This window comes from Vicugna pacos, chromosome 4, assembly GCF_048564905.1.
Source record: "Vicugna pacos chromosome 4, VicPac4, whole genome shotgun sequence".
Classification (NCBI taxonomy): domain Eukaryota; kingdom Metazoa; phylum Chordata; class Mammalia; order Artiodactyla; family Camelidae; genus Vicugna; species Vicugna pacos.
Window position 1 is genome coordinate 21,764,309 of NC_132990.1, and position 12,903 is coordinate 21,777,211.

Sequence of the window (12,903 nt, forward strand, 5' to 3'; positions counted from 1 at the left end):
ACTCAAAGAAATTGAGAAATCTGCCTAAAGTGACGTTAGTTTGGATTCCTGAATGATTACATGGGCTCAAAGCCCCTGTACTCCTCCTACTCCCTACCTAGCACCAGTGACCTACAGCAAGCAGGTGGGGATCCGAACTTAGATACATCTGATGCCACAGATTCGCATCTTAACAAGGATGTGGCACTGCCTGCCCTTATACCAGACTGCCTCCCTCAAGAAGCTCTGATGGCTGCCTTATTATTTCTAGTGCCAAATCCTTAAATATTTTCTACCTTTGGAATTTACCTTTCTGCTGTAAATGTAACACCAAGATTATTGTTAAGAGGGAAATTTCTAAAATCCACGGGTACTGGCTTGGTAGTGCCCTTGTTGAGAAGCTTGGTCAGGGTGTGAAAGATTATTATTATTTTTTTTTTCGTAGACTGTCGTGATATGACAGCACATTCTACAGACAGGAAAGTCTGAAAAATGAGAGAAAATATACTCGAGCACAGAACAAAGTCCAAAGCTGTGCTGCTGACAAGTTACGGGGAGAGGCTGCACACTCTGGACTCCCTGGTGTGACCTGTGTCTAAAAAAGGAAAAGGAAAAGGAAAAGGACCAGCCTTTGCTTTTCCCCTCTGGTGACATATCTTATCAGCAACACAGTGCCCTCTCTGCTGCTCAAAAGGATCAATAAATGAGCGTAGTCATAATGGGTTGTAACTTGACATGATTATAAGGATTAGTGTCTTTAATCTCCACTGAGCTGCCAGGTCGGGTGATGCTGGAATATTCTCTTTTAAACTCCCAGGCAGGATCTTCTTGTTAACTAGACTGCTCGCTGTACTTAGAAGGCGCTTGCCCCATGACAGAATCAACACCTTGAAGTAGGGCATCCACTGAAAGGTGCGCCTTGACATAAGTTCGAGAAGCCTCTTCGAGGGCTTGGAGCAAGACAAGGAAAGGCTAGTGTAACTGCAAAGGCAGCCTTGGCAATTATTGTAAAGAACATGGAGGTCCGGAGGGCAGGTTTTCAGTCCTCCACGTTTCTGCACGCTGACTGAGGCAGATGCTGATGGCTGTTTCTTCTCCTTCCTGGGCACCCAGGCAGCCTACACATCCCAACATGCCTTGCAGCTGTGAGTGGCCACATGACTAAGAGGGACTGTGAGAAGTAGTAATGTGTGCTGCTTCCAGGTATGGCCCTTAAAACCTTCACAGCCACCCTCCACACTTTGCTTTTCTCTCTTCTGGTCGGCAGGAGTAGAGAGAGCTTCTGGGGAGACTTTGGAGGGCATGTGTTCAAGGTCACAGGGCCACCAGTGCTGTGTGATGCTGAGTGACTGTGTGGGGCAGATTCTCTCCAGCTGACTCAGGAACACTCTTTGGACTCCTACATAGGCAGTAATAAACTTCTATTGTTTATTGTTTGAGTCATGATACATTTGGGGGTCTACTTGTTACCAGAATCTAGCCTACTCTACCTAACACACTGCCTATCCTTGACACCTCAACTAGTGATTTCTACATGGCTAGTCCTGGCAATTTTATCTCCTAAGTCTTCAAAAGCTTCCCTTGTTCCAAACAAACTGTACCATAGTCTAGGAAAGCATGTAATATCTAGACCTTGCCTCCTCTTCCCTACCTCCCAGTCACACATCACACTACTTTCTTTTCTGTTCTCCATACTAGAGCCACACCAGCCATATTTTACTCTTTCAGATGTAACACATTCTTTCTACCTCAGGCCCTTTGCACATCCTGTTCCCAATGATTGATATACTCCCTCCTCCCTCAACCCTTTATCTCTGATTTATTTTCCTGAATTCGTCTCAGAGAACAAGTATGGGACTGGTATAATGGATTGGATCACTTTTCAAGGAGAAGCTTCATCTTATTGCTTAGTGCTTTTTATGCTTAAGGGTTGGGAAGAATTTGTGAGGCTGCATTTTACATGTTGAAAGCATATGTGTGCAAAAAGTTATTTAATGAAAAACTGCTAACAATTCAAACATGTAAGACATGAGTTACTTTGTGTAAATTATATAATATTCTTAAAAATAGACTATTGTATAGCCATTAAAATTATGTCACAAGAGAGCCATAAAAGCCACTTGAAGCATCAAAGTACAAATAGTTTCCTCTGCCATTCAGCATTACAGCTGTCAGTATTTTGACTGGAGACTCAACTCAAGAATGATTTCTTTGTCCAGTACATTCACAGACCAACAGTTTAATTAAAAGCAGGCTCTTTCCCATTTGTGTTGAATAAAAACCTTATTTAATCAAAGGCATAATGACAGAGACACACAAATTTATTTTAGTTAACCATGATTAACGCAAACGGTTCTACGAATAAAAATTAAAACAAAGAATGTAATGGGCATGGCCAGGTAAACACTGTACTTAATAATCTAGGATTTCCCCATCAGGTTACCAAGAGTGAGTCTGCATGAAGTCAGGAGACATGGCCCTCGGTGGCATGGAAGAGTTGACCAAAGCTGGTTCAACTGTCCTGGGTTCCCCATGATAAATACTTCTCTACCTGGATTCTGGCTCTCTCAGTCACCTTCAAATGCCCAGTTCCTTGTTCTGCTGTCCTTTGCTTTCCATTCATTTAATCCTACCAATCTCAAACCTCAAGAGGAGACCCAACATAGTCCATTAGTTTGGTGCTCCATCTTCAAGGCACATGTTCCTAGTGATCAACTGGGGAGTGAGGATTCTGCACAAAGGACCCTGCCTTTGTCATCAGTGCCTGCATGGAGGTGCAACTCATTCATGGGAAGCCCTGTCAGAGGTTTCATCTTACTCCTGTCTGGGAGTACAGAGCCTGAAGGGACTGAGTTCTAGAAGCTTTCACTGATGAGGTTGGATGCATAGGCCAAAGGAAGCCTTACCAAGAAGAAGCTAAATTATGATGAAAGAGAATGATTTATATTTTATACACACACACACACACACACACACACACACAATGGAATATTACTCAGCCATAAAAAAGAATGAAATAATGCCATTTGCAGCAACATGGATGGACCCAGAGATTATCATACTAAGTGAAGTAAGTCATGAAGTAAGACAGAGAAAGACAAATATCATATGGTATCACTTAGATGTGGAATCTAAAAAAAATTATTCATTTGAATTTATTTATAAAACACAGACTAACAGACATCGAAAACAAACTTATGGTTACCAAAAGGGAAAGGTTGGGGGAGGGGTAAATTAGGAGTTTGGGATTAGCAGATATAAACCACTATATATGAAACAGACAAACAACAGGGTCCTACTGTATAGCATAGGGAATTGTAGTCAGTATCTTGTAATAAACTATAATGGAAAAGAAACTGAAAATATAAATATAAATATAAATATAAATAATATAAATATAAATTATCTATCTATCTGAATCTCTTCAATGTTCATCAGAAACTAACACAACATTGTAAACCAACTATACTTCAACAAAAAAGACAACCCTTCTGCCCCACCCAAAACCAAAAAATCCCTCTCACCATGTGGGTGAGTTGATTGGTGAATTTGGTTCCTGTTTTTCCATTCTTTGGCCACTGAATAAAGCTTGTGCGGCATTGATCTCAGCTTCAGTTTTGTTATTTGGCTACGTGAACCTGAACAGTAAAACAAACTTTTCCTGCAGAGGCAGAGGACTTCGACTGGGCTAGGGCCCGAGTAGGGTTCAAATAACTTAATTCGATAACTGCAGTAGGGTGTATCTGATGAAGACAGCAATCAGGGGCCTGTCGCTGGGCCCTTGCACAAGAGCCACCCACTTCTTCTCTATGTCTGGGAGTGAAAACCCTTAGGATGGACGTTACAAGCTAGCAGTTCAGATGAAGGGAGCATTGGTGGCTGAGCTTTGTTCTGTCCTATCTTGGTGTGTTTGTTTTTTCATTGAAGGTAAACACCTTTATGAAGAGCATACTACCACTTCCTATTGCCTACTACTCCTCCACTTCCCTGTGACTTTCTGGCCCCTATAGGCCTCTGAGTTTGCGAGGCCTACCCAACGGTAATGCCTACATCGCAACTCTAAACAGAACTGGCTGTTTTCATTAATGACTTCTACCTCCTTTTGATGTGAGTAAGCCCCAGGCTTCTGTTGGTCTTACCCCTACCATCCACTCCTGAACTTTTCACCACCACTGCCCTTGAGACAGGCTGGGACCTGGGACCCTTTGCTGCAGTGCCTACACCTGGACTAACATCTCCTTGAGCAACAGAATACAAAGAAACTATAAGGGATAAAAATAACTGTGTGCGTTTGCAGTTGGGGCAAATGATGAACAACAAGATACAAAAAAGACCAAAAACACAACTGCCACATCTGAGGTGTTGGGAGCAAAAGCAGGGTACTGCGCATGACCCCTGCACACAACACCGCCAGGGGAGGGGGCAGACCACCTAAGCCACCCCTTCAGCCAGACCCCTGGACCCACCCCTACCTTCACCCCATTTAAGGGACTGGCTCCCCCTGCCTCAGGGAGCAAAGAAGGGAACCTGTTACTTCTTTTTGCTCCCTTGTGCTGCAGCACGAGTCCCTGTAAAGCCTTGCCTGAGTTTCCTGTTCTAGCCTCTTACCAATTTCTACCAATTAAGGAATCCAAGAACCCGGCTCCCAGTATCTCTCCTCTAAACTACCATGAGGGCTTCTTAACTGGCCTCTCTGTTTCAGTATTTCTTTTCTTCATTTCACTTCATGCACTGCATGGCTCCTTAACGTCACTCTGAATTTACTTTTGTCTGAAGCCCTCATCCAAGCATTCAAAGTCTCCCACGGCACAGTTGCAACCCACGCTACTGCCCTTCCACACCATCTCTGCACTCTGGGTTCCAGCCAGACCAAAGCACCCACTGTTCCCTTAAAGTCCTGAGGCTTTCCTACTTTCATGGATTTTCTCACACTACTTCATCCCCCTGGAACACTCTTTGCCCCCATCTCTGCATGCACTCTACCAGTCTGCAAGACGGCGATGAAACCCTCTCTTCATCTGCCGCTGTTTTCCTCTTCTAAACTTCTGCAGCACTTTCTACTTTCACAATGACTGAGGGTCATGCTTTAGCTTTCCTACTAGTCCTAAGTCTCTGAGAGCAGAACTTGTACATATCTTTTTATTCCCCAACCTAGTACGAGGCTCCATTAATACCTGAACAAGTGAATTAACACAGGAATGAGTTTCTCACCTGCAACTTGGCAGTTAATAGTCACATTGACTCCTCCCACTGTTTTGATGGTGCTTCCTACATCGACTGTGATGGCGGGCTCCTCTGTGTTGATCACCGTCCCTCGGGATGTCTTCACTAGTGGCTTTCCTGAGGATGAGAAGGAACGTGACATTATATTAGATGGTGGCAGTGGGCATTCCCTTGAAACATGAGATGATCAATGATGAACAGATGATATACCCAGGCTTTTTCCACTGACCATGTTTTCCTTTGAAGAAACCGTAACTACACAATATAAAAACCATTCATCCACCCATTTACCCATCTAGCTACCATAGAATTCTCAGAAAAAGAACAAGGACTGAAGAATCTGAGGATAGAGCATGGAATCTAACAAGTGGGGATGATTTGTGCCTCTCATCATTAACAAATGATCCAATGCATTCCACTTTTTTAGGGTTAGTCAAACTTTTCTACCTTGAGATCACTGCAGATTCACATGCAGTTGTAAGAAATAGCACAGAGCAATCCTGCTTACCCTCTACCCAGTTTCCTCCAATGGCAATATCTTACAAGCTAGAGAACAGTATTATGACTATGGCACTGACATCCATAACGTTAAGCTGTACAACAACATTCGCATCACTACAAGGATCCCTCATCTGCCCCCAACCCTGCGTTAATATTTTGGCAAACTTTAATTTGGTCTCCATTTCTATAATTTTGTCATTTTAAGAATGTTACATAGATGGAATCATACAGTATGTAACTTTTTTGATGGGCTTTTTTTCCCACTCAGGATCATTCTCTGGAGACTCTTCCAGAACTCACACGGTACCAGCCACAGTTACATGTATCAATGGTGTGTTCCCTTTTATTGCTGAGTGGTATTCTACGGTATGGATGTGCCAAGTGTGTTCAGTCATTCACCTGCTGAAGGACATCTGGGGTTGTTTTCACATTTTGGCTATTCAAATAAAGTGTCTATAAACATTCCTGTTCAAGTTTCTGTGAACATATGTCTTCATTTCCTCTGGGATAAATGCCCAGGAGTGTAATTGCTAGGTCATATGGTAGTTACATGTTTAGTTTTTTAAGGAACTGCTGAACTGTTTTCCAGAGTGGCTGGATCATTTCACATTCCCACCAGGAATGTATGAATGGTCCAGTTTCTCTGCATCCTTGCCAGCATTTGGTGTTGTTATTAGTTTAAATTTTAGCCTTTCTAATGGGTATGTAGTGGTACCTCACTGTGATTTTAAGTTCCATTTCTCCAGTGGCTAATGACATTGAATATCTTTTGATGTGCTTATCTGCCATCTTTACATTCTCTTTGATGAATAGTTCTTCATGTCCTTAAGCATTTTCTACTTGGATTGTGTGGTTTTTACTGTTGAGTTCTGAGCATTCTTTACATTTTAGATACAAGTCATTGTCACATACATGGTTTGCAGTAACTTTCTCCCTGTCCATAGAGTCCACTCCCCACTCTTTTAGCTTTTGTTTTGCTTTGTTTTGTTTGGTGTGGGGGGGAGGTAATTAGCTTTACTTACTTAATTACTTACTTACTTAGTGGAGGTACTGGGGATTGAACCCAGGACCTTGTGCATGCTAAGCACACAATTTACCACTGAGCTATCCCCTCCCCTCCCCCACATCTTAACAGACCCTTTCACAGAGCAAAAGTGTTTACCTTTGATGAAGTCCAATTTGCCAAGTTGTCCTTTCATGGATTATGCTTTTAATGTTAAATGTAAGAAGTGTTTTATCTAGCCTTAGGCACTGAAAATTTTTTCCTACTTTTCTTCTACAAGTTCATAGTTGTACATTCTACATTTAAGTCTGTGCTACATTTGGAGTTAATTTTTGTATATGGTATGAGACTTAGGCTAAAGTGCATTTGCTTTTTGCCTATGGATGTGGAATTGCTCCAACACCATTTACCGAACAAGCTCTTTCTTCCACTGCATTGCTTTTGTGTCTTTGTCAGAATCCGCTGGGTGTATTTGTGTCGTCTTCTGTGTTCTCTCTTCTGTTCTGATTTACACGTCTCTCTCTCTACCAAACCACACAGTTTTAATTATTGTAGTTGCAACTGATCTTGAAATTGATTCTTGAGGCTGAGTCTTCCCACTTTATTCCTTGCTATTCTAGTTTCTTTGCCTTTCTACATAAACATTAGAGGAACCTTGTCTACAACTATAAAACTCTGCTACAGTTTTGACAGGAATTACACAAATCTGTATATCGATTTGGAGAGAACTGACACATCTAGCGTGTTGAGCCTTCTAATCCATGAACACTGCATGTCTATTTATTTAGATTTCCCTTACTTTCTTTCATCAGAGTTTTGTAGGTTCCAGCGTACAAGTCCTGTACATATTTTGTTAGATTTATACCCAATTATTTTTTCCAGGGATAGTAAATGATATCATATTTTCAATATCAGCATCCATTTGTTCATTGCTAGTTACAGAAACAGTTGAGTTTTGTATAGTGTGTGACCTTGCTAAACTTTTATATTTGTTTTAGAACTTTTTTTTGGTAGATTCCTTGGGATTTTCTAAGTAGGTGATCATTCCTTCTGCAAATAGTTGTACTCCTTCATTTTCAATCTATATGCCTTTTATTTCTTTTTCTTGGATTATTCCACTGGATAGAACTTACAGCATTATGTTGAATAAAAGTGCTAAAAGTGGGGTTTTGGTATTTTCAGTTGAAACCTGGACATTTTCACGTTACATTATGCAACTCTGGATCTTACTTAAATCTGTTTGAGCTGGCATTCTCTGAAATTACCCAGGTCAGGGAGCAGGGAGGTGCCACCTGGCTACTACCCAGTGAAAGCAGAAGTCCAGGTTCTCCACTTGGCCTCCTCTGTGACCCATTAGGGGCTCCTCACTACTGCTGGGCACGGGTGGAGCTTCTGGCTCTCCATCTAGTCTCCCCTAACACTGCTGAGGGAGGGGCCTTGTTACTGCTGGGTGGTGGTGAAGACTCGAATTCTCTAGGAGGCTTTCTCTACCACCACCCCAGAGGGGAGAGTAAGGGGGGCACTGCGGGGGGAGGGTGGAACTCCAGGATCCCCATGTGGTCCCCACATTGCGCCCTTGTGGGAAAGAAATCTGTCTTCTCAGATACCATGTCTGTGGGGGTGCTGGGGAACCTCATTTCAGTCTGACAAGGAGTCTAGTCTCCACACCAGGCTTTGCTGGTGTGGGTGATGGTGGGTCATAGTGTTTTCTGTGATGTTTGGAGTAGAGAAATAGTTCCTAGAAGTTTTCTGTCTTGCTAGATTGCCCTTTCCTAGTTCTCTGGCTGCAGGAAGCAGGCTTTCATTGAGACATTCTGCTGTTGTCATTCCTGTTGTATTTCCTGGTGGCTGGCTTCTTTAGCTCCAAGTTTAGGATTTGTGAAGAAAAAGGAAACCCCAAGGAAGTCACAGTTGTATCACTCCTCAGTACCCAAGGTCCCTAGCCAGTCTGCTTTCTCCTGTCCACTTTCTGGTCTTCTTACATTTGTTTTATATATAATGTCTGAATTTTAGCTGTATTCACTGAGAGGAAGAGGGAAAAGTGCATCTACACTATCTTCACAGAAGTAGAAGTTCTGTGCACGTTACATTTTAATTGGCCTTTATCAGCTGAGGATAAAAATACTGCACACTTCATGTACATGACCACAAAACACAATGAAAAGATTAATTTACTGAGCACCTTGGGGAAATAAGGGTCTACATGAGATCATTTTCATATACCCAAAGCTTAATTCTTTTGTAAGCCAAATGGATTTAATTTTGTTCCAATCATTTTACAGGCAGAACAATCTGCAATGGCATTCACTCTTCTGTGCCTTCATTAATAGTGAAGAAAACCGTAATTAACAGGGCCCTTTGCAGTCCTGTACCTGCTTTTCAGACTTTGTTTTCTTTGTCATCCATTTATCCTTTCTTTCTGCTTGCACTGTCACACAGCCTCGTATTAGAAGTCGTCCCTCCTTCTTCTCCTCTCCCTTTTAACTGCCTTCTAGGCACAGGTTATTAGCTCATTAGATCTACGTTTAAGGACAGAAACTTGAGTAAGGTTCTGAGGAGTTCACCTTTGAATATACGCATAGACTCTCTCTACCTATTTGGACTATTTGGGGGCCTTTTCCCTTATTTCACTTATTTTCAATACTTTCGAGATTATGTATGGAGAATGCAGTATTATTCCAGCTGCATTCTCTCATTAGCACCTGCATTAATTAGTCTCAGAAATCATTATAGTATGAAATCACTCATCTCCACATCAGATCATACATAATCTCAAATGTATTGAATATAAGTGAAGTAACAAGTGAATTACCACTAGCATCTTTACCTTACCTCCCTACCCTAAGAAGCTCTAGCTCCAAATATACCTTAAATCTAACCAGCCCCTCTACTCCTATAATCTGATGCTGCCATGTTCTCTGGCTGGATTACTCCACAGCCTAACCGGTCTCTTTGCTCCCACTGTCCCTTCACTATAGTCTCTTCTCACGACAGCCAGGGTGACCTTTCTAAAACATGAATCAGATCACACAATTCCTCTGCTTAAATTATTGTGTGTGTGTGTGTGTGTGTGTGTGTGTGTGTGTGTGTGTGTGTTTCTTTCAGTGCAGTCAGGACAAAATTTCAAGCCCCTTTCATGACCAATCATCCCCTACTTGTTCAGGCTCAGCTGTTGACCCCTCCTGCCTCACTGAGGCCACACTCTGCATCGATCACTGCTGGTCTGGCCACACTGGCCTGTGGTCCCTGCCTCCAAAACATCAACTCATCTGTCCCAGACGTTCTTTCCCTACAGACATCCACCTACAGACTTCTGCACAGCTATCTTCTGGTCATTCATGTTTCCATGCAAATAGCAGCTTCTGCTGGAGCTTTTCCTAGCCATCTCATCTAAAACGTGCAACCCTTCACTCCCCCGCCAGCCATTACGTAGCTCAATGCCAATTTTGTTTTCTTCCTAAGCACCAGAACTATCCAAATTTACCTTATTTATTTGTGTGTTCTCTGCCTCCTGCCCATCACCATGTAACTTCCATAAAATGAAGGATCACATCCCTCTTGTCTTCTTCTTTATTCCTATCACTTAGTCCTACACATAGTAGGTCCTCAAAAAATGTCTAGTAAATCAATCTAAGTGTGCATATGGTGTGGTATGTGCATTACCTGCATTTGTTTTTTTCGTCATAAAAACCCTGAGAGGCAGGTAAAAAATTTCCCATCTTTAATACAGATGAGGCACTTAAGTTAAGAAAAGTCCCACGGTTTGTCCAAGGCAAAAGAACAAGCAAGTAGTAGGGCTGAACAAGACCCCAGAACTTGGACCTCAAGTCCAGTGCTTATAACTGGGGATTCCAAACCCTGTCTGTGGACTGGCTGCCTCAGAACCCCCTGGGCACTTATTAAAAACATAATCTGTCCTGCTACATAAATAGTTGCCTCACTGTGTAATAAAAACAACTGTCAATGGGGAAAAGCAGGTTAGGGACCAGAGAGCTTCAGACTTACAATTACCAAGTTGTTTTTCCTACAGGAATTTTAATAATAAAGGTGGTTTTATAGTTGCAAGTGTATAGCTATAAAATTCAAATGTCACTGAATTAAATCCAGCCCTTAATTAATTATACTGAGCTTCTGCTGAAAAGTAACGGCCTTTTGTCCTGTCACTAGAGGCACTGTTGTGAACACATCTCCTTATGCATTCTTATTACCTTCATAATCCGTTGTTAAGACAAAGCACAGTTACCCAAGTACCTATAATTAATTGAAATTTAGACTGAAATGATGCTTCTTAATCAACAGACCCTCTAAATCTATTAGAAAAACCCTGCACGTATTACTAAGTCACATTCTTGGACCTATGAAACCTGAATCTCAGGTGGTGGCATGGAACCTCTAGTTTCTATTTTGAATGACTTCCTAGCTGATTCTGACTTGTAGTCAGGTTTGTTAATTAATTAATTACACAGTGTTAGTTTTTCTTGAGTCCTGGTGAGAGCTGAGATTTCTTTTGAGAGACCACTACTTCTCTAGCAGAAAATTCCAAGTTGGAATTCTTATTTCAATGGTCAACTACAAAGCAAAACAAAAACACTTAAGCCCGTTTTAGATAACCTGGGTCTTCCCTCAGTGAGTGAGTACTGCTGTGTGATGCCATGCCTCTGTGCTTGATTACAACCCCATTAACTAATATTACTTTACATGGAAGAAGAAAGAAAAAGAAAGAAAAAGAAAGAGAGATGCAGAGGGGGAGTGAAATGATAAATTATGTATTTGTGCTAAGAGAATGCTAAAAAAAAAAAAAAGTCACAGCATGCCTGGCCAAAGACTTTCACTATAGATTAAAGGAAAAAAGAGCACAAAGAGGGCTGAGCAATGATCACAGAGCCTCGGCAGTGTGCGCGGAACCTCAGCCCTCAGGCCCCCGCCCACCTGGAAGCCACCACGTCATTCCTGTGGGTCAGCGTCAGCTAGCAGATTACATAAGCATTCTTTTACAGAAATCGATGGGGTTTACAGCTTACTCTTTCACTGAATCTGTAAATCTGTGTTAGTTGCATGAGAGCTATACATCTAAGGCGATTAAGCCTAGTTTTATATCTATATACATTTATGAAAAATGAGAACATGGAAACAAAGGCAAGCTTTTCAATTTATCAGGTCCAACATAAGCAATCAAGCCTCTTTAAGAGAGTCAGACATAGAAACAGAAGCATTAAGAGAATCATTTATTGTTCATTTCCTTCAGACCTCATCATACCCTTAGCTTTTGGATTCTGGCTCCTGTCGAAGTGACAAGGAACAGGGGATTCAGAGCCTCAGTGGTAAGCAAGGGTGAACCTGAGGTGAGCGAACACTCGCATGTCAGTATCCACTGATGTGGAGCCGTGGCACCTTGGGATGCCTTTCCAGCAGAGGTGTTTGACTAAACAGGCACTGTCCTGACCCTGAAGGACCAGTAGCTGGAGAGACCAGCAGGACAGATGAGCAGCCCAAGGAGCAATGCTTGGAAATACATTACTGTGCATAGTCTGGGTTCTGCCTTACGCCTCGCTCCCTTGTGTGTGACTCTGGGTAAGATCAAAACCCAATGGGGAAAAAAAAATCTAAAGATATGTGCTTGAAAAATATCTTTGGCCCAGGAGAAGGGTGACTGAGAGAGGAGCCAGAGGAGATGAAGGTTTGTTTTTTGAGTGCAGCCAAGAGCAGAGAGCATTCTAAGTAACTCTTTCTCAGGCCCAAAGTCCAAGCCTCTGCTAAGAGAACTTTGTTTTCAACAGCAAGACGCCTTCCATTTTAGAAGCCCCGGCTGAGACAGATCTGCTACTAACCAAATCCCTTTCTTCTTCTTCCTGGGCACACAGTGGGGTATGTCCCAGTCTCTTTGCAGTTAGGTGAGGGCAAGGCACTGAGTTCTAGCAGACGGAAGGCAAGCACAAGTCAAAGGTGCCACTTCTTGACCCAAACCATAGAAACCCTCTGGTGCTGTAATTTGTTTGAGACATGATGTGAGCAAGAAATAATTGACTACATTTTAACCATCATATATTTATGATTTTGTTTGTAAAGGTGGTTAGCAAATGCTAATTAATCCAGGTTTAATGAATATTTTTAATTCATTGATTGAATGAATCAAATCGGTTCTCTTTCAATCCTTCGAACATTGTAAGTCACAAACGTCATTTAAAAATGGTTCTTTA

The 12,903-nt window shown here is 42.0% G+C and overlaps 1 protein-coding gene across 3 annotated transcripts in view; it reads right to left on the reverse strand.

Annotated features, from left to right (window-relative positions):
* ADAMTSL1 (ADAMTS like 1) overlaps positions 1 to 12,903 on the reverse strand; it is an 827,290-nt gene that overhangs the window by 78,756 nt on the left and 735,631 nt on the right. For all 3 annotated transcript variants that reach the window (XM_072959360.1, XM_072959358.1, XM_072959359.1), the window contains one exon: positions 5,191 to 5,319. In XM_072959360.1, the coding sequence (XP_072815461.1) occupies positions 5,191 to 5,319 (129 nt within the window). The remainder of the gene's footprint in view (positions 1 to 5,190; positions 5,320 to 12,903) is intronic.